This window comes from Melitaea cinxia, chromosome 19 (assembly GCF_905220565.1).
Source record: "Melitaea cinxia chromosome 19, ilMelCinx1.1, whole genome shotgun sequence".
In the NCBI taxonomy this organism is placed as follows: domain Eukaryota; kingdom Metazoa; phylum Arthropoda; class Insecta; order Lepidoptera; family Nymphalidae; genus Melitaea; species Melitaea cinxia.
Window position 1 is genome coordinate 3,023,325 of NC_059412.1, and position 22,907 is coordinate 3,046,231.

General features: G+C 34.6%; 1 protein-coding gene and 2 pseudogenes across 1 annotated transcript; all 3 read right to left on the bottom strand.

Moving 5' to 3' along the window:
- Positions 1 to 784: 784 nt before the first annotated feature.
- Positions 785 to 2,821, bottom strand: LOC123663058 (piggyBac transposable element-derived protein 4-like). Its single transcript, XM_045597798.1, has one exon. It carries the CDS (start codon positions 2,819 to 2,821, stop codon positions 785 to 787), a length of 2,037 nt encoding a protein of 678 aa, XP_045453754.1.
- A 13,365-nt stretch (positions 2,822 to 16,186) lies between these two features.
- LOC123663059 lies at positions 16,187 to 17,503 on the bottom strand (annotated as a pseudogene).
- Positions 17,504 to 17,724: 221 nt separating this feature from the next.
- Positions 17,725 to 20,840, bottom strand: LOC123662897 (annotated as a pseudogene).
- Positions 20,841 to 22,907: the final 2,067 nt, after the last annotated feature.

The following is a 22,907-nucleotide window of genomic DNA, read 5'->3' on the forward strand; positions in this document are numbered from 1 at the left end:
CTCGGGGCCGAAACCCCCATACAAAGTGGACTCTATCTTCGAATGTAAATGATTTACATTTACGAGTACATTTTCTTGTACAGTTCTCAACTATCATTTGATGTTTCGTTTTTTGTTTTAACACGTTGGTGGACAGTACAAGTTAAGAATTTCTTCCTAAATGACACTTCTTATTCTCATACATTGCCTATGGGCGTAGTGTCAATGCGGTTGTATGTACAATGTTGTTGAGTGACAGAACGCCTATAGGCGCTTACGTCTATGAGCGTACTGTCATGTTGCATGTCATGAAAACTACGCATAGGGACTACACGCCTATAGCCGTAAAGTTGATTATACAGATAATAGTAATAAAACCAGTATTTTATATATAAATTTGTTTAATAATAATCACAAAATTAATCAGCCTCTTTTATAATTAACAAGTTGCTAATATAATCATCTTTTTATCTTGCCTGTATTGAAATTCAAATAAAACATTAAAACTCTTTTAGCTTTAGATGTACGTTTACCACTAGGTATTATGATAGTAATCACAGCAACATTTCACTAACAATGTTATTTAAGTACTAACTTGAACACAATACTATTCTATAAGGTTAATTTTAATTTAAATTTACTTATGTAATCAGCCTTTTTTAAATTCCGAAATTAAATTATCAAAATATTGTAGTCTGCCAGCATTATATTTTAAGAAGCAATCTAATGACAAAATCTGACCTTAATATTAATAATATTTTCTTGTAAGTTAAAACTTATTTAAATCAACTCGTTACAATATAATTTAATCATCATCAGGATTTAGTAAACTTGCATGATATGGTTCAAAGCAAGATGGGCAAAGAGGAGGTTTATCAGAACAGCCTTTACAACGATAACTCGTTTCCTTTCGTATCTTTTTTTGTGTACAAAATTTGCATTTCAAAAATGCAAATTTTTTTGTAGTTCCAGGTCGTGCAGGCATTTGTTCTGGCCAGTGACCTTGAATTACACTCCCATCATTATCGGGTATATTAGCAGTGCATGTCGTCGTGGGTCGGAATCGCCTGTTATCGTGAATACTGGACGTCTTTATCAAGTCGCTTCCCTTCAAATTTTTGTCCAGCCCAATAAATTCCTGTATCAGTTCTTCTCGGTAGTTTATGTACGAGTACAAGCTTGAATTATTTTTTTTATATTTTCTATAAAGAAAAAAGGCGTTCCACACTACAATGTCCATCATGTAAAATATTACTTTCTTGTACCATCTGATGGTTTTTCGGGGACAAGAATAGTAAGATACCATCTGATCACAACGATCAATGCCAGACATGTTTCTGTTATATGTATCAACTTCGGCAGGCTTTAAACGGGATTTGCCAAATCTGTTTGAAACTTCTATAATCGAGGGATGAACTTTAGTTGTAACCATCAGGACAGGGCGTTTATCTTTCCAATTGGAAACATATACCTTGTTTTTGCGAGCCCATACATGCTCGCCTTTTTTCAATTTTTTTGTCGTAATAAATTTAGGATTATCTTTACGACTCTTACGTAAGGTGCCGGTGCTATGAGTGTTCAAATCAAGCAATTTCTGTGACAACTTTACAGAGTTATAATAGTTGTCCATGAATAAGTGATGACCACGAAGCAAATATGGCCGCATCAACCTTAATACTAGTTTTTCTGTCTTAGATTCATCGCCATCCATATTCTGATTTGTTGTTTCCTTACCAGAGTACATCAATATATTGAGTACATAGCCATCAAACGTAGTAAGTTCATAGAATTTAATTCCGTATCGGGCTTTTTTTGACTTTATATATTGTCGAAAATGTAGCCGACCCCGAAATAGAAGTAGGGACTCATCTAATGACAAATTCTCGCCTGCACTATATATTTTTCTGAAGTTAATAGTCAACATATCTATGAATTTTATAATCTTCTGTTGTCCTTTAGCCTCCAATTCCGATGCATATAGACAGCGTAATAATTGTTCATACCGTCGCCCTGACATAGTGTAGGTAAAGATCGGATGATAATACATTGCTTTGGTTAAAGTAAAAAGGTTCCTTTGTTTAGGACATTTTATATGACCTTTCAGAAGGCTAAGTCCTAGAAATTTCAGCATTTCTTCATAATTGGTTTCACGAAAGACAGCTTTGCGGCTATATCTTGTATGTGGTTTGTTAGTTTGGCACAAAGATTTACCATAATTATTAGTACATATTACCAGATATTCAACGAAATTCCGTGGAAAAACAAGATGAAAAAAGTCCATAACATTTTCTATGTTATCAATGTTTACTTGAATACCAGAAGCAGCGTTATCAAAATTAAAATCAGGTATATCGGTCACCGTGTCAGACCAACCTTCTACTACTGAAGGTATCTCAGCAGATGTCCTGGGAGCATGACTGATTGGGCTAGTAAGCTGATCAGAAATATCTGGTGAATTGGGGCGATCATCTTGATTTATAAGCCGATCGTTTGACGATAAAGGAATGCCAGATGACGTCGCCTCCGAAACATGAAGGTTTTGGGTAACTGAAATATTCTCATTCCGTTGTTCGTCCTCGGAAGGGCAAAATGTTTTTTCACTATCATCCGAATCACTAGACGAAGAAGACTCACCAGATGAGTTACTAGCGTGTTTTTGTGGGCGGCGTCCAGCAGCATCGTCAGAACTCAACGACTCGTCGCCTGAAGGATAGTAGTCCTTGTCGGACCCGTATTCCCCATCATCAGCATATGGATCTTCACTAGATTCCGGAGTTTCAACTTCATTGAACAATTCTAACAACCGTTTTTGTTCCCTTTCGTACGGATCTCCAGGCGCCATCTGCAGATAAATTCATTATTGTTTCAATACCAAAAAACCGCATTCAAAACAAGCAACTACTAATATTAGAAGCACAATTACCTTATACGTAAGTTACATGAATTGAATTTGAATGTTTCGATAAATAAAAACACAAAAATACGTTGATAACTTAGCACTCGAACCGTTATTTGCGCGCGAAAGTATGAGGTGACACTAATCCTCCCGCCGACGCGCACTACGTGACTAAATGTATGAAAACACGACGCCCACGAGCGTACTGTGCGGGGAGAGGGGTACCGGAATTCTGTCAATGTGTGTGTAACTTGACATGTTGTAGAACTATGTACGATGACAGTAGGAAAGCCGCATTACTTTTGCGGTGACATTACAACATGTTCTTCCTTGTAAAAGTATTGAAAATCAAACGCCGTCAGACGTACTGCCGTGACACGAGTAATAACTATGACATCTACAGGCGTTCTGTCGTATCATTATTTACTATCTGAACGTCCGTGGACGTTACTGTCCACCAACGTGTTAACGATTTTTTTTTGTACGTTATTTTTTGTGAGTTATTTTATTTTTCGATTGAATGTTTGTCAGTGTAAATTGGACCAGGATAGCAAGCAATAAAAACTGTCTCATTATTATTGACACTGGAAGTAACCTCAGTTTCACGTTGCCACGTTAGTTTGGGTGGCGTCAGATAAAATTTGATAGGATTGCTTGTTGTTGGGCATTCATTTTCATAAGAACTGGAGCTATCATAGATAGAGTTTGACGGCAAATAGTCGACATCGGCGACAGAATCATCTAAATCGCTCAACGTAAACAGATCTTCTGTATCATTTAACTTTTCCACGCCATTATAGGGTTTTAAATAGTTTTTATCTATATTATTAAGTTCTGATTCGTTACGTGTTACAATTGAGTTGGTATTTGACGTATAGTTCGCGTCATGTAAAAAGAACGCTGAAAGAAACTGGAGGGGGTGCGTTTGCGCATGGGTATACTCGCGCACAAGTACTACTGTTTTATTTTTTAATTAGGCTTTCACTCGCGGCTTCGTATAATGGTTATTGGTTAATGGTTATTGGTTATTGCGAATTATTCGGACTAAATAAGTATAATAATTATCACTTTACAATATCACATTTTTTTTTTAAACAAAAGCAATAACAAATTTTTTTAGTTATCGAAATGTCGTATTCAAAAATAATAATTATCTGTACTCTCGATATTCGTATTTTAATAGTTTTTATGTGTTTAAAATGATAAATTGATAATTGTTTTTTAGTGAAATAAATAGTAAATGGAGAATTTTGTAATTTAAAACTTTTGTGCGCGATAATAATTTGAGTCGACGCACAGAGGGGTATTTGACCCAAAAAGTCGATCAAAAGTCGGAAATAATAAACTAACAAATTTCAGGTAGCCATTGCTATCTGGCCGGCGGTAAGGGTCTAAGGAACAATATTCTGTTATATTTATTTGTAAAGCATCACTCACCACCGCATGATCAGTCGTCTTTTGAGCGCATTGCTAATCGCACGTACTGTTACAAAGTGAATACACAAAAAAAAAAAATCTGTTAAGTTATAAGTGTTTTTGTGTCCAATCAAGTAAACTGTGGTTATTTTGATAATGGATATTGTAGAGTCAGGTATGTAGAAACTATATCATAAGCTTATTTTATAATTTTTATATAACATAATTAGTTCTGTTGATTTTTGAGAAGTGATCTACTTTGTCATTTTTGTTTTGTTTTGTAATTATGTTAAGAAGCTACTTGGTTATATTTCCGGACCTTTCCGAGATCTAATTTCTTTTACATCTTTTTACTTGATGTGTAATCTTTGCGTGTTTTTAAAAACCAGCTGCCAGAAAGTGCCAAAAATATGAATTCAGTAGATAAAAATTTAGTTGTGGTTTGCCAGGACATACTTGTTTTTGCGGTTACCTCTATTTATCTAAGCTTTTCCTTGTTATAGGCCCGTCTGGTTTGAAGATTGTGACACGGGAATACATCTATCGCATGACAAAAGAATACGAAGTAAAAGATTTTGCAAAAAAATTGGATTTAGTCGAGAAGCAAATTATAAATCGATCTACTATCCCGACCGAGCAAACGCAACAGTTTCTTCGAAAATTTTCGCGACTTAAATCGGAAATGAAAGCAAAATGGCAGGCTTCTAAGAGAACTGAGAAAGTATTTTTACAAAAATACCATGATTGGTTGCAAGTCACTCTCGAAATACCATTGAAATGTGCATCAAATATTGTAGGCCGTCCAAAGAAAGCCTTTGAAGAATTAACCGATTGCAGTAAACGTCGCAAAACAGTACATTTGAGAACGCAAAATCAGGCACAAAGTCTTGTTTATGCTGGTCAAATGGCACTTAGAGAATCTGGGAATGTTAGTGGAGCACAGGTTATAAAAGATATAATTTCATCACCATCACGTGCTAATAAATATCGAGATGTACTCAGAAAAAGGAATACCCCTGAGTGGAAAGTTACCCAATTAACGCCAACGTAAGCCTTATCTATGTTTGTTGAAGCATCTTTAACAAGAAAGCAATATGAAATCGTAAGAGAAAGTTCAAAGAAACTATATCCGTGCTACTCCATCCTTCAAAAAGCAAAATCAGATTGCTACCCAGGTACTGACGCTTACCGTGTCACTGAAACATGTGCGGAAATAAAATTACAGGCATTACTGGATCACACAGCCAAACGATTTATTTTGTACTTGGAAGAAGTATTGACATCACTAACACAAGAAGAATCAGCTCACTTGGAGCTCACTTATAAATGGGGTTGTGATGGCTCCCAGCAAGCTCAATTTAAACAAAGGTTTTCCAGTAGTAGTGACTCTGACGCCAACATTTTTCAGTCTTCACTGGTACCCCTTCAGCTCGTATGTAAGACCAATAACAAAGTAATTTGGCATAACCCATCGCCCTCTTCACCACGCTTCTGCAGACCAATGCGAATTAGATTCATTCAAGAATCAAAGGATATAACAAATGAAGAAATAATCTATCACAAAGAACAAATCGAACATTTATCAGGAACCAAAATAACTGTGGGGTCTGGAGAAGTGGTTGTCAACCACAAATTGCTATTTACCATGGTAGATGGTAAAGTCTGCAATGCAGCTACAAATACAACCTCGACCATGCGATGCTATATTTGCAAAGCTACCTCCAAAGAATTCAATAATTTATCAAAATTTGAAGGAATACATATAGACCCGAAAGATTTGGAATTTGGTTTATCCATTTTGCATGCAAAAATCAGATTTTTTGAATCAATACTGCATATTTCATATAAGCTACCAATAAAAAAGTGGCAAGTCCGAACAGAAGCTGAAAAGAATATTATAAAAGAAAGAAAGCAACATATCCAAGAAAAATTCAGAAGTGAGCTTGGACTAATAGTAGACGTATCTAAGGCTAATTATGGCAACAGCAACGATGGCAACACCAGCAGAAGGTTCTTCGCTAATGCTGAAACGTCCGCAAGCATTACAGGAATAAATAAAACTTTAACAGAGAGATTTGCTACTGTCCTGGAGGTAATATCTTGTGGACACGAGATCGACATAAACAAATTTGATGTCTACTGCCGAGATACAGCCAACCTTTACGTCCAGTTGTATTCATGGCATCCGATGTCGCCTACCGTACATAAAATATTGATACACGGCCCAACAGTTATCCAACATGCGCTTTTACCCATAGGAACTCTGTCGGAAGAAGCAGCAGAAGCACGAAATAAACATTTCAGACAGTACAGGGAAAGGTTTTCAAGGAAATTTAGCCGGATTCAGTGCAACATGGATGTCATTAATAGACTTTTATTAAAATCAGATCCATTTCTAAGTTGCATCAGACCCAAACCTCCAAAAAAATCAAAACCTTTTAAACCAGTAACAATGGAAATTCAGATGAAGAAAGATGGGATGGTTCTTCAAATTCTTATTAATTTCTTTTTGGAAAATTAAACATAAATAACATTATGAATGACTGTTTAATTTTTAAACCTATTAATATACCTTTATTTTACTATTTTTAACTCCAATGCTTATTTTTATAGTTATTTGTTCAAATAGAATTAAAATAAAAAGAAACTACAGATAAATTTTGATCGACTTTTTGGGCCAAATACCCCTCTGTGCGACGTCGAACTGTCAACCGCTGTCAACCAATAGCACACCGGCAAGCATGCGACACATGATAAACACTCCCGTCTCCCTACCCCGTACCACCAAATAGACCGATAAATCGCTTCTGCGCAGCTTCAAGGCCAGCGTTCTTTTTACATGACGCGAACTATACTAGGGTGTGGTTCTGTTAGTGAAAGCATATATTAGCATTAAGCATGTACCACATGCGTCCCAAATCAAAAATTATAAATTTATTTATTTAAATTAAAAATTTGTTATTAGATACGAGAAGAAGAGGTACTCAATTTATGTTTCATTTTCTAAGAATTTTTAACTTTTTTTGTTTTTAAGTATAATAAAAAAAAAAAACAATTATTTGATATTATTATTTTATTTCTTTAAATACATTTAAACACGTTATTTAACAAACTTTATTGAAATATTAAAAAATAACTCCGTTATCGTTTAAAAATTGGTTGTGACAAATTGACCTCACGTTATGCTATTGGGGTTATCTAGAAACGTTATGTATCTAGGGTTAAGGACAAATCAAACTTCATTTTCAAAAATCAAATGTATTAAAAAAAATTACAGTTACAATTTTTTTTACTGTTGAGAGTAACATTTCGAAATTATCTTTTTCATATAAAATATTTTAAGACTATCGTATTTTTAACTAAAAATTACATTCTTCTAAGGTTTGCCGTAGATAGAAAGAGATACTAAAAGATGACAGGATCAAAAATCAAATCCACCAAAATAGACATCAATTGGCACTAATAGTAGACATGACTATAACATCACTATAATACATGTTATATGTATCAAAACAAATAAAAAAAATCCTTTGAAATGAAAACCGAGCACAGCTTGTGCTTTAAAATTTTTAATTAAGTAACAAATTATAATCAAATCAAATAACATACAAAAAATATTCTCAGAAAATGAATATTTAGCCATATTGCTTGTTAATGTTTGTTGTGTCTAATTAGTTTTCGACATTTTAATTACTTTAAAACAGGTATTCAAAATTTAAACATAATTAAGTAATATCACATCAAGTCACCTGTTAACATTAATTATTATTACTTAATCCTATTACCTGCAACAATCATTTTTGGCGCATTGAGAACTTCTATTTGATTTATTCACTTACAATACTAATATCTTTTTCATTTTACTTTAAATACAGTTTTGGTTTCATCACAGCTTACCATTGCTATAACTTCAATCTCTTTGCCCGATATTTATTGGACAACGCAAAAAAACTTATGAAACTTCCCTTTTCCAGGAAAGTTAATAATTACATAATAAATAACCAGGCGTGATCTTATTTTCGTTATGGTAATTTTCTTCATCAGTATATATACTGAAAAATTACAGTAAAAAAATTAAAATTTAATAATTTTAATTTAATAATTTTTTTTTTTAATTTTAAATATACAGTAAGCGTATTTCGAGGTTCTTAATAAAATTGCTGCATAATCGTAATGTAAAATGTTCTCCATGACGAGTTGGTAATATAATGTTCCACAAATACAGCGCTGTGATCGGAAGATGTCTCCGAGTGAATCTCCATGTTGTCGTTTTAACGTCTTCTTTAGACCATCATATTTATTTATATGTATTGCAGTATAGCAATATTTCTTTTCGCATGGCTCTGATGAAAAGTACAAATCTGGATACAAAACTTTTAACTTTAATTTTGTGGAACAATCACTAAAATTGCCAATTATTTGCAATTCATCTAGATTTAATTTCGAAAAGTCAGGAGAAACTTTACATCCTCGATACGCGCGGTTCGCCTTCTTATATGTGCCGCGATACCGTTTTCTTACAATTAGGCCCAAATTCATAACTGTCTCAAACCTGGATTCTTGATCCGGTCTGGAATCACCTCCTAGTTTATTGTCACGCCTTTTATAAAAATTTGCCATAGGTCGAATGGTCTTCTTGAGGGATCCATCAGCATTGACTTTTTCTTTATTAAACGTCGATACGTTAACAACATCGACTGTGCCAACCAATTCGTTCTTAACTAACGTTACATCCTGTTTTACGATGGCATCAGGGATGTAATCAGATGGAGATTCATTCACTAATGAATTTTCGCAATGTTCTATAACTTCAGCAACAGCTACGAAGTGCGCTGTAGTAAGTGATAATACGTTGACGGCTTCTGTTGCTGTTTCATACGAAATAGGATCACACGTTATGATTTCTGGTGTGTGTATCGTCTTCTGAATGTTTGGCGTTTGATGGTAGATGGGCTTCTCAGGTTTAATCATATCAATTTTGATTTCGCCATGCTTTTCTTCAAGTTCTTTTACGAAGTTTTCAATATAGCCATCTTTCATAAGGTCAAATGGACTTGGGCCTTGTCCATATGGTATCAAGCCCCTCAAAGTAGCGGCATTAATATTTTCGTTGTAATACATAAATAGCGTTCCACGATAGACTTTGAACGCTTTCATCCGCTCTTTATCTCTAGGTGTTAAATGCGGCATTGTGACAATAAATGTTCCGGTAAGATTTTCTCAAAACGTCGCGGTGTAAACCGTAAGCTGGAAATCCACGCTTAAAACTTTACATAGCGACGCAGGAGCGGGACTGGAATCAGCACCCCTTTTATAAAATCTTAATCTTCATTGTCAATCTCACGATCGTCAGTTAGATAGATCACCTAAGCTATCTGCAGATTATATCCATTCCTCTTCAGTACTTGAGCCACTCTAGATATCATTCTTATTAGTTTTCTTTTTCACAACCTTTTGACTTTTGTTAGCTAATTTCTGAGCAGCCTTAAGTTTTCTTACTTCTTCTTTCTTTCTTCTAATCTTTTTTTTTTTCTTCATTACTTCCATTTCTTTTTTTTCTCTCCTTATTTTCGTAATATTGATGCCATTGCGTAACGTCTGTGGGATAATATCTTGTCCTCCAACATCCCCGCCGTCAACAGAATAGGATGTCAAATTGTAAGCTTGAGAACATATATCTTCTCTAATTATAGCTGCTGCTGCTGATACTATTCCTAGACGCTCTTTGTACTGATCAGATAGTGTCTCTTGGAACCAATTTCTGTGAATTATTTTATCCACAGATTCACAGGACCGCGCTTAGGACAACTGGTTGTTATTAAATCTTTCCCAATATGTTGAATAAGTTTTTCTTTTAGATATTGAGTAGTAGGTATACCCATCATCTCCGTCGAGAATTTGAGACATGCGCTCAATAATGTCTGATAATAAATACTGACATTCATCGCCGCTTTCGATTTCAGTACGAAGCTTCTGAAATGCTAGTTCTTTTTTATTTAACGGAGGCCTAGTACGGTCCCTTGGAATTTGTAAAAAAATTACATAACAGTCTTTGTGGGTAACGGCTTTCTGCTGCCACTAAATCAATAATTCATGATATTCTTTCTTTGACTCCCTTACCGAAATCATCACCACGTTTGTCGGCAACAGAGGTCAATTTATTTATTAGATTTAAAGTGCTATCCTCACATATTGTACGTCTGTATTTTTGAGGACGCTTTTTTTCTTTTTCAATATCAGCTTCGTTTCTACAGATAACGCACGATTTTTTGAAGTCAAAAGTAGATACACTAGACCGTGTCAATATTGTATGTGACACATTACTATCCGTAGTAGTTTTGCTGCTTTTAATAAATGATGGCCGAGTATAGTTTTTTCTACATTGTTCGTGCACAGTAAGCGGATTCGTTTGTTTTAACGCATTTTCAAGGCCATGCTCGCCTTTATTAATGTTTCATTGCCTCTGTTCACTGTTACCACTTTGCCAGTTTCAAGTGAAAGATTACACAATAAACACTCATTCATCGTTGTTCACTACTTCGAACCAACTATAGAAACGAAAAATAAAACGCCATGTAAAGGCAGAAATACTAATTGAAGGCCGCGCGATCGCTCGGGTCGTTGCAAAAAGTGACACGTATCAAGTAAAACAAGGCCGATGGCCGAATGTGTACGCGGCGGGCGTTGTTTACTCGATTCCCATAAGCACGAGTGGGATGGGAAGGGGACAGGGGTGTATTTAGGAACGCAAGCGGAGGGGTGGGGAGTTTTAGGACATTAAATTTCTATGTATTATGAGTACGTATGCAAATATTTAGCTAGTTAAAAGAGATTTTACGTTTAAAACCTAATACTCCTGAGCTAAAAATCGGTATGTCCTGATTCAAAAACTGCTGAATACTTATCTATGAGCCGAACAAAAGCAAGATCTATTGTAGTAAATGTGACAGGAAAAACCGCTGAAGAAAACTTCATAAAAAATTACAGGAAAACGAGTTTGCATTGATGGTAGATGAGAGCACAGATAAGTTGACAATCAAGCATTTAGCTTTAATAGCGAGGATAGTTAATATAAATTATGAAGTAGAAGATAGATTTCTAGCTTTGATACCGATCACCGACGGCTCAGCGAAAGTTTAGTACAAAAAAAAAAAAAAAACTGTCGGATATTTTAATGAAAAAGAAATTCCATACAAAAAGATATTTTTAGAAATAACTCGATGATCACTCATTTGAAGAATGACGTACCTAATCTTTTCACAATGAAATGTATATGCCATTCATTTGCGCTTTGCGCATCCCAGGTTCGTGAAAAATTACCGAGGGGTCTTGAAGATTTTTGCCGCGAAGTTTTCAATCACATCCAAAATTCACCTAAATGCATCGGTGATTTTAATACTTTTCAGGCGTTTACAAATATAAAACCACATAAAATGTTACACCCTGCACAAACCAGATGGCTATCGGTGAACGATGCCGTGAATAGATTGTTGGAACAACTTTCAACTATAAAATTATATTTCCAATCAGCAGTGTTTACAGATCGTCTTCTTTCTGCCCAAAGCATTTTAACAAAAGCCATGGAACTGACAACCGAATTATACTTGGAATTCCCACGATTTGCTTTACCAATATTCACAGATGTGAATAAAGAAATGCAGGCAGAAAAACCAAAGTTGTACTTATTACATGAGCACATCTACACAGCATATGTGACAATTTTAGAATGCTTTGTACAACTGGTTTATTTAGAACTAACAAAAGAAGAGATAAACAAAGCCAAAGATATCTTAAATGCCAAAGAACAAAAAATATTAAGTTGATGTAAACGACGTGCGAATGCATTTGTCGTTAATGGAAACATATGTTGCAGGAATGGTACCAAATGCCACGGACGAAAATGGGCCTGAACTTTACGGTCCGTTACATTATTGAAATATTTATCAATATTCGTTTCAAGTTTTTTCATTCCAAATGGCGAAACGATTCGTTATTTTACCATGGGATAGTAAATTGATTAATAAATTGAAACATTTTTGTTTTCCTGTGCCCTAGTACTTTATTCTGTTCTATAGGGACACTTCAAATGTTGCTAGGTGAGAAAAACGAATTATTGGATTACCAAAACGTTTTTTTTTTTGTCTTTCTTTTTAAGGTTTTTTTATTATGTACTTATGTTGCATAATAAGAGTATGCAATGCTATCATAATTTGCAATTGGTATAATGCTTTTATCTTAAGAGATTCTAATTATAAAAAAACCACTACTTTTATTTTTTAAGGTGACAATCGAAAGCGTAAAAAAATTAAGTCAGGTGTCAGTCAAGTGTCAGAGTCATTCGCTCGTGTTGCCACGGAGCATAGAGAATGTAGCATATGTAGTAGAGCATGAAGAATATACAGGGTTATTTGTAAAACACCAGCATCCTTGTAGGACAAGATAGTTAACATCATAAGTAACAACATTTGTTCTACGACTTTTGATATAACTCAATACATTAATTAAAAATGATTTTTTAAGCTTTTATTGTACTGTCCTGACATTTGTAAGTCTATGTTTCATTCATTATCGAAAGGACTGTGCGAGGCTCGCGCGCGCTCGCGCGCTCTTGCACTGCTAATAATAGTAATAAATAACACCTTTTCTGCCCGATAATTCTAGTTAATAAAATTAATATAAATTGCTTGGTGGGTTTGTAGGCAGTATCACAATATGTATGTCGCAGTAACTTAAGTGAAAAATCAAATTTTTGTTTTATCATGCCCCTGCAATACGTACACTGAGTCCACAATCCCTTCATACTTTACCAGGCTTAGGACTGGCTATATTAAACAAAATAAATAAATAAATCGTATGTATAGGAGGGCAAAACGGCAACATATCTGATCTGCATAACCTCTGGTTGTGCGGTAGACATCCGGTAGTTATCCGGTTCCCCACCTATACTATAAAAAAGTAGGTATCTAGATTAGCTATCTGAATTCTGAACATCGAAAATATGTGAAAATTATTAACGTAGCTAATTATTCTTTAACGTTTACTAAAGTTTAATTAAACCAATTTAATATCAAATAATGGCAGCTAGGTATTATTCACTTTTCATTGTTTAATGTAGGCGTATTTAAAAAGTGGAATCAACGTATTTACAATAATTAAAAAATAAAAAATAATTGACAATAAAATAATATTTACAAACTAAATATTACCTCTAAGGTTAAAGTCCCTTGCATGTCGGTGCCTATCGCGCACATAGCGTTCAAAATAGTCACCATCACAACCAACACACAGACCACATCTAAAAATCAGCTGTTCACTAACACGTGCTAACACTTCCGAATTAGTTTTTATTTGATTGAACGCACAAATTATTTTGTTAATGAGCATGTCACGGCTCGTAATTTCGCGACCACTGTACACTATTGTTTTAACGTGTCCCCATAAATAAAAGTCCATTGGTGTAATGTCCGGTGACCTTGGGGGCCATGCACGAGGTCCCCCACGTCCAATCCATCGACCAGGATACACCGTATTTAAATGTTGTCGTACCTCACGACAATAGTGCGCTAGTGCGCCGTCATGTTGAAAATACATATCTCGTAAGTAGGCGAGAGGTATACTTTCGTATTCCAACACTGGCAGCGTTTCAGTGAGAAACTGTAAATATGTTTCACCATTAAGTCGATCTAAGAAAACGGGGCCCAGTAACGTGGAATTTACTATTCCCGCCCAAACATTCACGCTGAATCGGTGCTGATAATTATGTGGTCTGGGTTCATGCGGGTTTTCGTAACACCACAAATGTTCGTTACGTGTATTGAATAAACCCACTGTACCAAATGTGGCTTCATCAGTCCAAAGAATTGTAGGCCGTTCAGCAAGCAACCAGTTACAAAAATTCACTCGTGCTGTTTTATCAGATTCGGTGAGTTCCTGAACACGATGAAGGTGAAATGGGTATTTGCCTTCATTGTGAATGATACTCCACGCGAAGTACTGTGACACATTGAATCTTTGCGCTGCGTCATTTGTGCTCGCTGCGGGGTCCGCCTCAAAGAACTCCAGGATCTCGTCGTGTTCATGTACAGTACGCCTTGGGGGACGGCCACTATCCCTCATCCTGTGCTGGAACTGGCCGTAATCTCGTAGTCGCTGTGTGGCTGCTAACATTGTCTCACGGCTCGGTGTAGGTAAATTCGGATACCTAGCTGCATATTGCCGACAGGCTTCTGACACATTGTCATCACACCTAGCCAGCGTCCTCACCATTTCCGTGTATTCAACATTAGAATAGCGGTACGCCATGGTTATAAAATTACTTTAGAGATAGAGATACAATGCAATACATCGATCGATACGAATAAAATAAGTACAAGTGGCATACAAAATCATATGACGCGGGCGCATCAAAGTCGCCGCGCTGACTGCCGCGGCTAGCGAAATAGTTCAAGTTCAAGGGCGCTAGCGCCGCTCCGTCCCTACCTCCCCCCTCACATTCACACCCGCAAGTGGTAACTGCTTACCTAATCTTTGGATGCGCGTAGAGTTTATAACATTCAAACGGAAAATTAAATTAATATTTTTTTTGTATGAAAATAAAATCTAACAAATTATCAAAAGTCGTAGAACAAATGTTGTTGTACATGATATTAGCTACCTTTTCCTGCAAGGATGCTGGTGTTTTACAAGTAACCCTGTATATGTGTAAATAGTAATTTGTATGTTTCATAAGTTGCTATTTCTTTGCAGATGAACTTCCAAATAAAGCACATGCAACTGCAAGTTTTGTCTCAAAATTAGACGAGCTGTTTGATGCTGTCAATGCAGATAACCCTGACCTGCGTAGAGGAAAAAAGCATTCCACAAACTTGACTTCACGGAGTCCACATATAGCCCTTTTTAGTGAAATGAGAAGGTTTATTTCTACTATGAAATACCTTTGGAGCAAAACAATTCCTCCTTCTCAACAAGGATGGGTACACACCTTAAATGCCATAGAAAGGTTGTGGAACAATTTACAGGCCAAAAACATTAAGAGCCTTTCCACGCGCCGGCGTCGTCTGAATCAAGATCCGTTGGAAAACTGTTTCGGCTGCATCAGATATAACTGTGGGTGCAATTATAATCCCACAATAGAACAATTTGTGGCAGGGGTTAAAACGGCTATTATAACCAATTTAAGGCATACATGGGATAAAAAAAAAATTGTGAAAATGGTACTGCCATGTTAGAAAATAATCTTTCAACGTTTTTAACGGCAGATTTTCAACAACAGCAACATGCAGCTATTGAAAATTTGACTGCAGAAAATTCTGCTAATCTAGACCTGGAAGTCATTGTAACTGATGCAGTTGAAGCAGTGGAACAGGCGACTCCAGAAGCACAAGCTTGTGCATATGTGTGTGGCTTTATTTTTAAAAAAACTAAGAAATAGTGACTGTAAAAATTGCCGAAAGGTATTTTTAACAGATGACCCTGAAGCCATACACCTGTTCACAACTTTTAGAGAGTATAATACTTCTCAAAATACCTTAAACTATTTAAATAAGGATATTGTAATATGTGTCGAAAGTATTGCGACAATTACTAATAATTACTTTCAAGAAAATGGTTTTGTTATTATTTTTTTTAAGATTTTAGATTAACATGGTTACTTCTATTACGAAAATTATTCGAAAACGGGATATTTACTTTATTGTTTTTTAAATGATATAAAAAAACATAATGATACTTTTTGTTTGTATTATGGTTATGAAGTAACTTAATACACATACGAATGCCGTTACGTAAATTAGTATTGATGGATAGTATAATCAAATTAACTTCCGGTCATACTTTATCCAGGCTTAGGACTGGCTGCAAAACATGTTATTTAAATTACTTTTTTGATTTTTGTATAGACGTAATAGTCGATGCAGGCGTATTTAGAGAAGGTCATTTGATTTTGTGTTCAGTTTTTAATTATTTTTCGAGATCTAAATACAAAATATTTATACAAAATAATTTTATTTACATTATGAATCGGTTTGGATCCAGATTCACATTTAAATAAGTGAGCTGAGCCACTTTATGTGTTTTAAGACGGGTGCGACGGTTATTAATTATGAGGCCTGTTTTACTAAATATCCGCTCACAAAGAACGGAAGTAGCCACTATATTCCCGTATTTCTGTACCAAAACGCTAGGTTGGGATAAATGTGACGGTTTAAGCGCCACCATTCCACCACTAATTATTCAACATTTTTTCTGGTTCTAGTAGCTGGAACTGGGTCTGAAAATACATTAATTTTGTTACGGGGGTCTAAGAATGTGCAAATACTAAAGGTAGCACTTCGCTCTAACCCTTCGAAACGCGTTTCTATTTATATTATTTCTTTATTTCTATTGCAAATAACTGATTTAGTTACGTTGCAAAAGGTTTCTCCCATAAGCTGGTCACTGGATCCTTTTAAGCACCTGGTCATTACAATAATTGTGCTGGCCGTAATAGAATTTTCTCCACTCATCGTTTTAGTGGCTCATCAAATGGTTTTAATACTCTGCAAAGCTCTGTTAACATTATCCACTCCTCATTTAATATAATGGGTAGATCTCTATTTAAAACTGCGATCGTGGCACGTATGTAGCTTTCGAGTTCTACAAATCTTTCCAGCATGTGAAAAGTCGAATTCAATCTTGTTGGAACATCTTGAATTAGGCGCTTCGGTATTTGATCAGGTTTTTACTGGGTTTGCACCTTCTATTGAAGGAAATACACCTCTCTAAAGCACTGGTGCTAGTTTTAAAATGACGAACTATATATTTTACCTTATCAAGTATATCTTGTACAATTCCTACGCTGTCTTGTATTATTAAATTTAGAGCGTGACTGTAGCAGCCATAATATTTCCAGCCCAAGTCCTTTATGGCTTTTTTTACATTTGGTGCATTGTCACTTATTACAAAATTGACTTTGTTAGAGATGTTGTCTTCGGTAGTTTCTTGTAACGCAATTTGTATATTTTCACTAGTGTGTGCACCTTGGAATGCTGCACATTTCAATAAAACCAATTTCATCTCTAGCTGTTCTGTTATGTAATGGCCAGTTATGGCAATATAAACATCATTAACTCTGGACGTCCACAGATCCTTAGTTAACACGTTCGCTGCGGCACCAATTTTTGCATACTTTCCATTCCTGCAGCACGAGGTGTTATCGGCCCGCACCGTAACCATACGTTAGGGCTACACGCGGTCTCTTAGACCCCACCTCCTTTAACAGACTAAAATCCATTTTCTGGCGCTAAAACAATGTATGTACATCATATATATTTTATAGTTTTATATTTCTCTTTTTTTAGAAGTTACGGGGGAACACATTTTACCACTTTAGAAGTGTCTCTCTTTGAAGTGTGTCTGTAGATATTAGAAACCTCAATATCATTTTTTTGTTTTTATATATTTTTTTAGTTTATATTTTTTTTACCGTTTTGTTTTTGTTTTTTTCCTATTTATCTGTGTGAAGTCTGAAAATCAGTGTCTACACACTGAGCTTGGACCCTCTGTGTAATGACAACACTCATATGCATTAGTGTATAAAACTATGTGCTTGAGGTGACTAGTATGTATATCCGTTTTTTTGTGTTGAAATGTTGTAGAAATGTTATTTTAATATACATATATCCGTTTTTTGTATTATACTCTTGTGTCGTCATGTTGTAAAAATGTATGTGTGTTGTCTTGCTGTAATAAACGTTTTATCTATCTATTTATTTTTGTGTGAAAATCTTAATGTGGTTCAGAGAATAGAAAAAAAAGGAAACAAGAAGTAGAAAAGAAACAATCCTATTTATCCTCGTTCCTGCCTCGTTATTTAAAAATACACTTAATAGAACGTGAATTAACCTAAAAAAAACAGTATCAATTTTAAAAAAAAAAATCTCAAAATATATTTTATACTTATTTATGAGTGTTTTTCATTGAAACAGAGTAGACAATAAGATTTTTTACACTGAGTGCACTGAGTCAAAATCTTTATGGATTTTTTGTCAGCTTCACGACATGGTAAAGATATGTGTAGTTTCTGGTAACAACCAACACATCTTCTTCGTTTTTCACCATTTTCGAGGCAATGTGCGCTGCTTTCAGGTTCTGAAAAATAACAAAAATGTTAAGATAATGTAATAAAACTGGTATTGTTACTAAAGTTAAATAGTAGATGAGAATAACAATGAAAAGGTATAAATGCATGAAATGAATGAGTTTGCTTTATGCTTAAAATATTGAAAGAGTAGGTAATAACTAAATAATGACCAAATGTCAAGTCTTAGTTTATGAAAGCTTCGACACGTTGACAATCGTCAGCCTATTGAAAATTTACTTATTTTAACTGTCAAGAGCAAGATTTAGAAATCTGAGTATTACATTACGTGAGATGTCATCAATTTCCTTTTTTTGTTAAAGATACTATAAGGTTCTCCACAAAGAGTCTTTTTGGTAATTTTTTTCCATAATTTTGGATTGAATTAAACACAATCCAGGCATTATTTAGCGCCGTACCGAATTTTAGTTCTATTAAAATTTTTCTCCACCATTTGATTCCTCTCTTCAACGTTGTATAATAAGAAGACATCAGCAGGCCTAGCATGCACGCCACGACAAAATTTTGTCTACCCCTTTTCTCGTATTATCTCTCTATGTCTACAGTAGCTAACATGCGTGCATGTGATACTCTTCTCGTTACGTCAATAGAAGAGATAATCATTAAATTTTAGTGATCTGTGATATTTATCTCTACGGAAGCTAACATGACATCGTAATTTTGTCGAATTTTGCCGTTTTAGGAAGAGAAACTTCTCGTCTTCAATATTATCGACGAGAAAGACGATAAATAAAAAATAAATAAAACCGGGTGCCTATTTTTTGTATACCATGGCGTTTCCCTATTATAATTATATAATTTCGGTAATTTCTTCTTATTCTAAATAATAATAATAATAATACTTTATTTCAGACCAAAGTATAAGTCCATATTGGGTTAGTACAACAAGACAAGACAACATTCAGAATAAAAAACAAAACAAAATTATATTAAAAAAATCAATAAGTAAAAATAAAATTAAATAGAATAAAAGTAAAATCAATAATCAAAAAAAAAATTCAAAAATTCAAAAAATTTTAAAAATTAAAAAAAAAAAAAAAAAAAACGATGCGTGATAGAATTACAATTATCTAATGTGCGACAAGATATAAAGCACAACACGAGCATATTGTTTTACATATATAATTAAATTCATTTCCTTACGCCGTTTTATTTTCCATATTAGATTTTTTAAATTAGATATACACTTTTTATCTTAGCCAAAAGGCCGAGAACATTGTTAAATAAAACATGTGTCACTCGTTTGAAATTATACAAACGTTGGCTCATCCCGGTTTGGCACGATTGGTCAATAACCTTGTAAATTCAACTTTACGACATAAGAAATAAGAATGATATTCAGTTGTGATTATGGTTGATAATGTTTCTCTACTCGACAAGGCGAAGTCTTCGGAAGAGATTTTGTCTCTCGTAGTGCGCATGTTAGGGTAATCGAGAAAATACTCGATGTAGACATTATCTCTCTCTCTCGTCAAGAGATATCTCGTTGTATGCATGCTAGGCCGGCTGGTCATAAAAGTAAATTCTTTTTTTGTTTTTGTTTTATTGTACAGCAGAACACATCGTGGTTTTTTTATGCATTCGTCGGTTTCTCTCTTCTTATTTACAGTATCTGTCAGGTTATCATCGTGATCTTTGCACGTAGTCAACATCAAAACATTCCGTTTATCCATCCATTTAATTACCTTAACGCCCTTTTTATTCATTTTTCCAATATTTTTGCCTTTGTTCAATTTGTAACTGGTAACTGTCTTTGGCAGATATTTTTGTATTTTATTAAGTGTTCCGCATATAAATGTTTTTTTTTTTTTGTGACAGAAGATCTTCTGCCAGGCCCAACGATGTGTAGTAATTGTCTACTATTACGATTCTTCCCACTTCTGTTAGATTTCTCTTCAGTCTTAACACTACTTTTTTAATGTGTTCTAATTCTTTTTTCTCAGTTTTTTTCCTGTATAAACCTCCAACTCATACTTCTTTCTCTAGTCATTACTGAACATATAAACTCGTTTCGATACAATTTGTTTCTGCTCCAGTACAAATTTAAATTAGGAACTTAACACAAACCCATTGCCATTAAAACAGCCAAAAATGTTTTCATTTCCTGAGAACTGGTGTCACTCCATTTTTTCATGCGTGAATTACGTTTCATATTTTGTTCATTTATTTGTATATACTTGTGCGTAAGCATTTGTTTCAGATACCATTATATCAATCATCTCATCTGTGACAAACATCTTGTATATATCTTCAGGTGTAAACCCCACAGATAAGGGTAAATTAAAAGTACATTTTCCATCGAATTCATTAAAGGTTATGGAACTTTTTTTATTCTTAAAAAAAATTGTAGGTTTTGTCACACAGTGACCATGTCACCTCCATCGTTCTTGACTACATCAATAACGTCTCTTTAAATATATTAGGGCTAATTTATAAACATTTCTAGCCTCTTCAGAAGTTGGAGAAGCCAGGATACTGTTGAATACCCCCACATTATTTAAATTAAATGCTGGGTACCGCATAAAAAAACAAACTTCTTTCAGTTTTGATTCGTACAAATTCCATTAAAACATGATGAACCTGTACAAACCAGGGACCCCGCGATAAAGCCGGTTGAATAGTTTTGTAACATATTCCTTTGCTTAAGGCTCTTTCATCAAAATATTCTTTCCACTCCTTCCAACACATATCTTTTAACGAGCCCAGTAGTTCCGAAAAGTATGGTACACAGTGTAATTCTATTCCCTCTACTATTGCGTTTCGAGCTAAGTTGTCCACTTTTTCATTCCCTGGAATGCCGACATGTGAAGGTATCCATTGCAGTATCACTTTTCTATTTTGTGCAATCATTTCATACATAGACCGCATTAAAGAGTATGCTATCGGAAATCATCGAACGGTTGAGGCGCAGCGAGCCACGTGCTGTAGTGCACTTTTCGAGTCCGATAAAATGACTATATTCTGATCCGGAGTATCAGTAACATAAGACAAAGCTTCTGCTATGGCAATTAATTCCAGACGCATTACTGAGATATTTGACGTAATTTTGAAGCAAGTCTGACTGTTATTTTGAACATCATAAAAAGCTGCACCTACACCTGTTCGATCTTTGGAACCGTCTGTAAAATTCTTGTATGAAATAATTACACATATTAGCTAATAAACTATTGCTATAATTATATTTAGTTACAACGATACCATCAATGTTTGATTGAATAGCTGGCCCAAGATCCATATTACTAACCCGGGTCTGAAGAGAAAACATTTCTAATTTATCACTACTATAAACCTGTTTATTTTTTAAAACTTGATGTAATTGCAGGAGCAGGGGTTTTTTTATCTCTCCAATAACTATTGTTGATTCGATTTTCTAAATTATTAAATAAATAACGCACATCTTTACTTCTTAATGATTTACATTTTAATAAACAGGTCCCTGCCAAATATTTTCTACAAAAACTTAGAGGAGGTAAGTTTAATTCGCATTCCATAACATAAATAGCTGTAGTTCTAATAAAACCACCTATTATTCGCATACATTGGTTCTGTATTACATCAAGTTTGTTTAAAAGAGTCTTACCACATACATGTATCATAAAAAAAACTACCATAGTCTAACCTACTTCTAATAATAGCTATGTACAAACGGCGTAAGTGTGATGAGTGTATACCCCAACCCGATCCCACAAAAACTCTGAAGATGTTTAAAAACTGCGACATTTTCTATAATTTCTTTAATGTGTTTTGACCATTTCAACGACTTATCCAACGACATTCCTAAATATCTAACACTGTCCACCGACTGCAAATCCTGATTTCCTAAAGTAAGGTATACAGATTCCCGTCTCCATCCTCTTTTAAAAATGCACACTTTACTTTTAGGTGGAGATATTTCTAAACCCAGATTTGAAAGTAACTGTGATAAAACGTTAAATGCTATTTGTAATTTATGACTACACACCTCTGCATTTATACCAGTCGTATATAGGGCAAAATCGTCTGCGTATTGGGACATATAACGTTTTTTATATATCTAGAAACATGCAATGTAGCCTGATTAAAAAGGAGTTGTAAAATAGGATCACCTTGCGCCAAACCACGGCCTGTATAACGACACATGATACCATCATTTAGTTGTATAGTAAGCCGTCTTTCTGTAAAAAAAATCCACAAATATGTGCATATTTTAATTCCTATTCATAGATCATTTATTATTTTAAGTAGTGATGTAATATCAGTATTATTATACGCATTATCTATGTCCAGAAAACATCCTACTGTGCATTTTTTGTCAGAAAATCAAGTCTGTATATTAGTAACCAATGAAGAAAGGTTATCGTAAGTCGAATATTATTTTCTAAAACCTGTAGTATTCCTTGAGAAAAGACCTTTTTGTTCACAAAACCATTGCAATTGTTTGTTAATAATACTGTGAAAAAGTTAACAAATACAAGACATCATTGAAATAGGGCGCAAAGA

Excerpts from the sequence above, each read along its gene's own strand:
- LOC123663058 (XM_045597798.1), bottom strand. The coding sequence starts at position 2,821 with ATGGCGCCTGGAGATCCGTACGAAAGGGAACAAAAACGGTTGTTAGAA.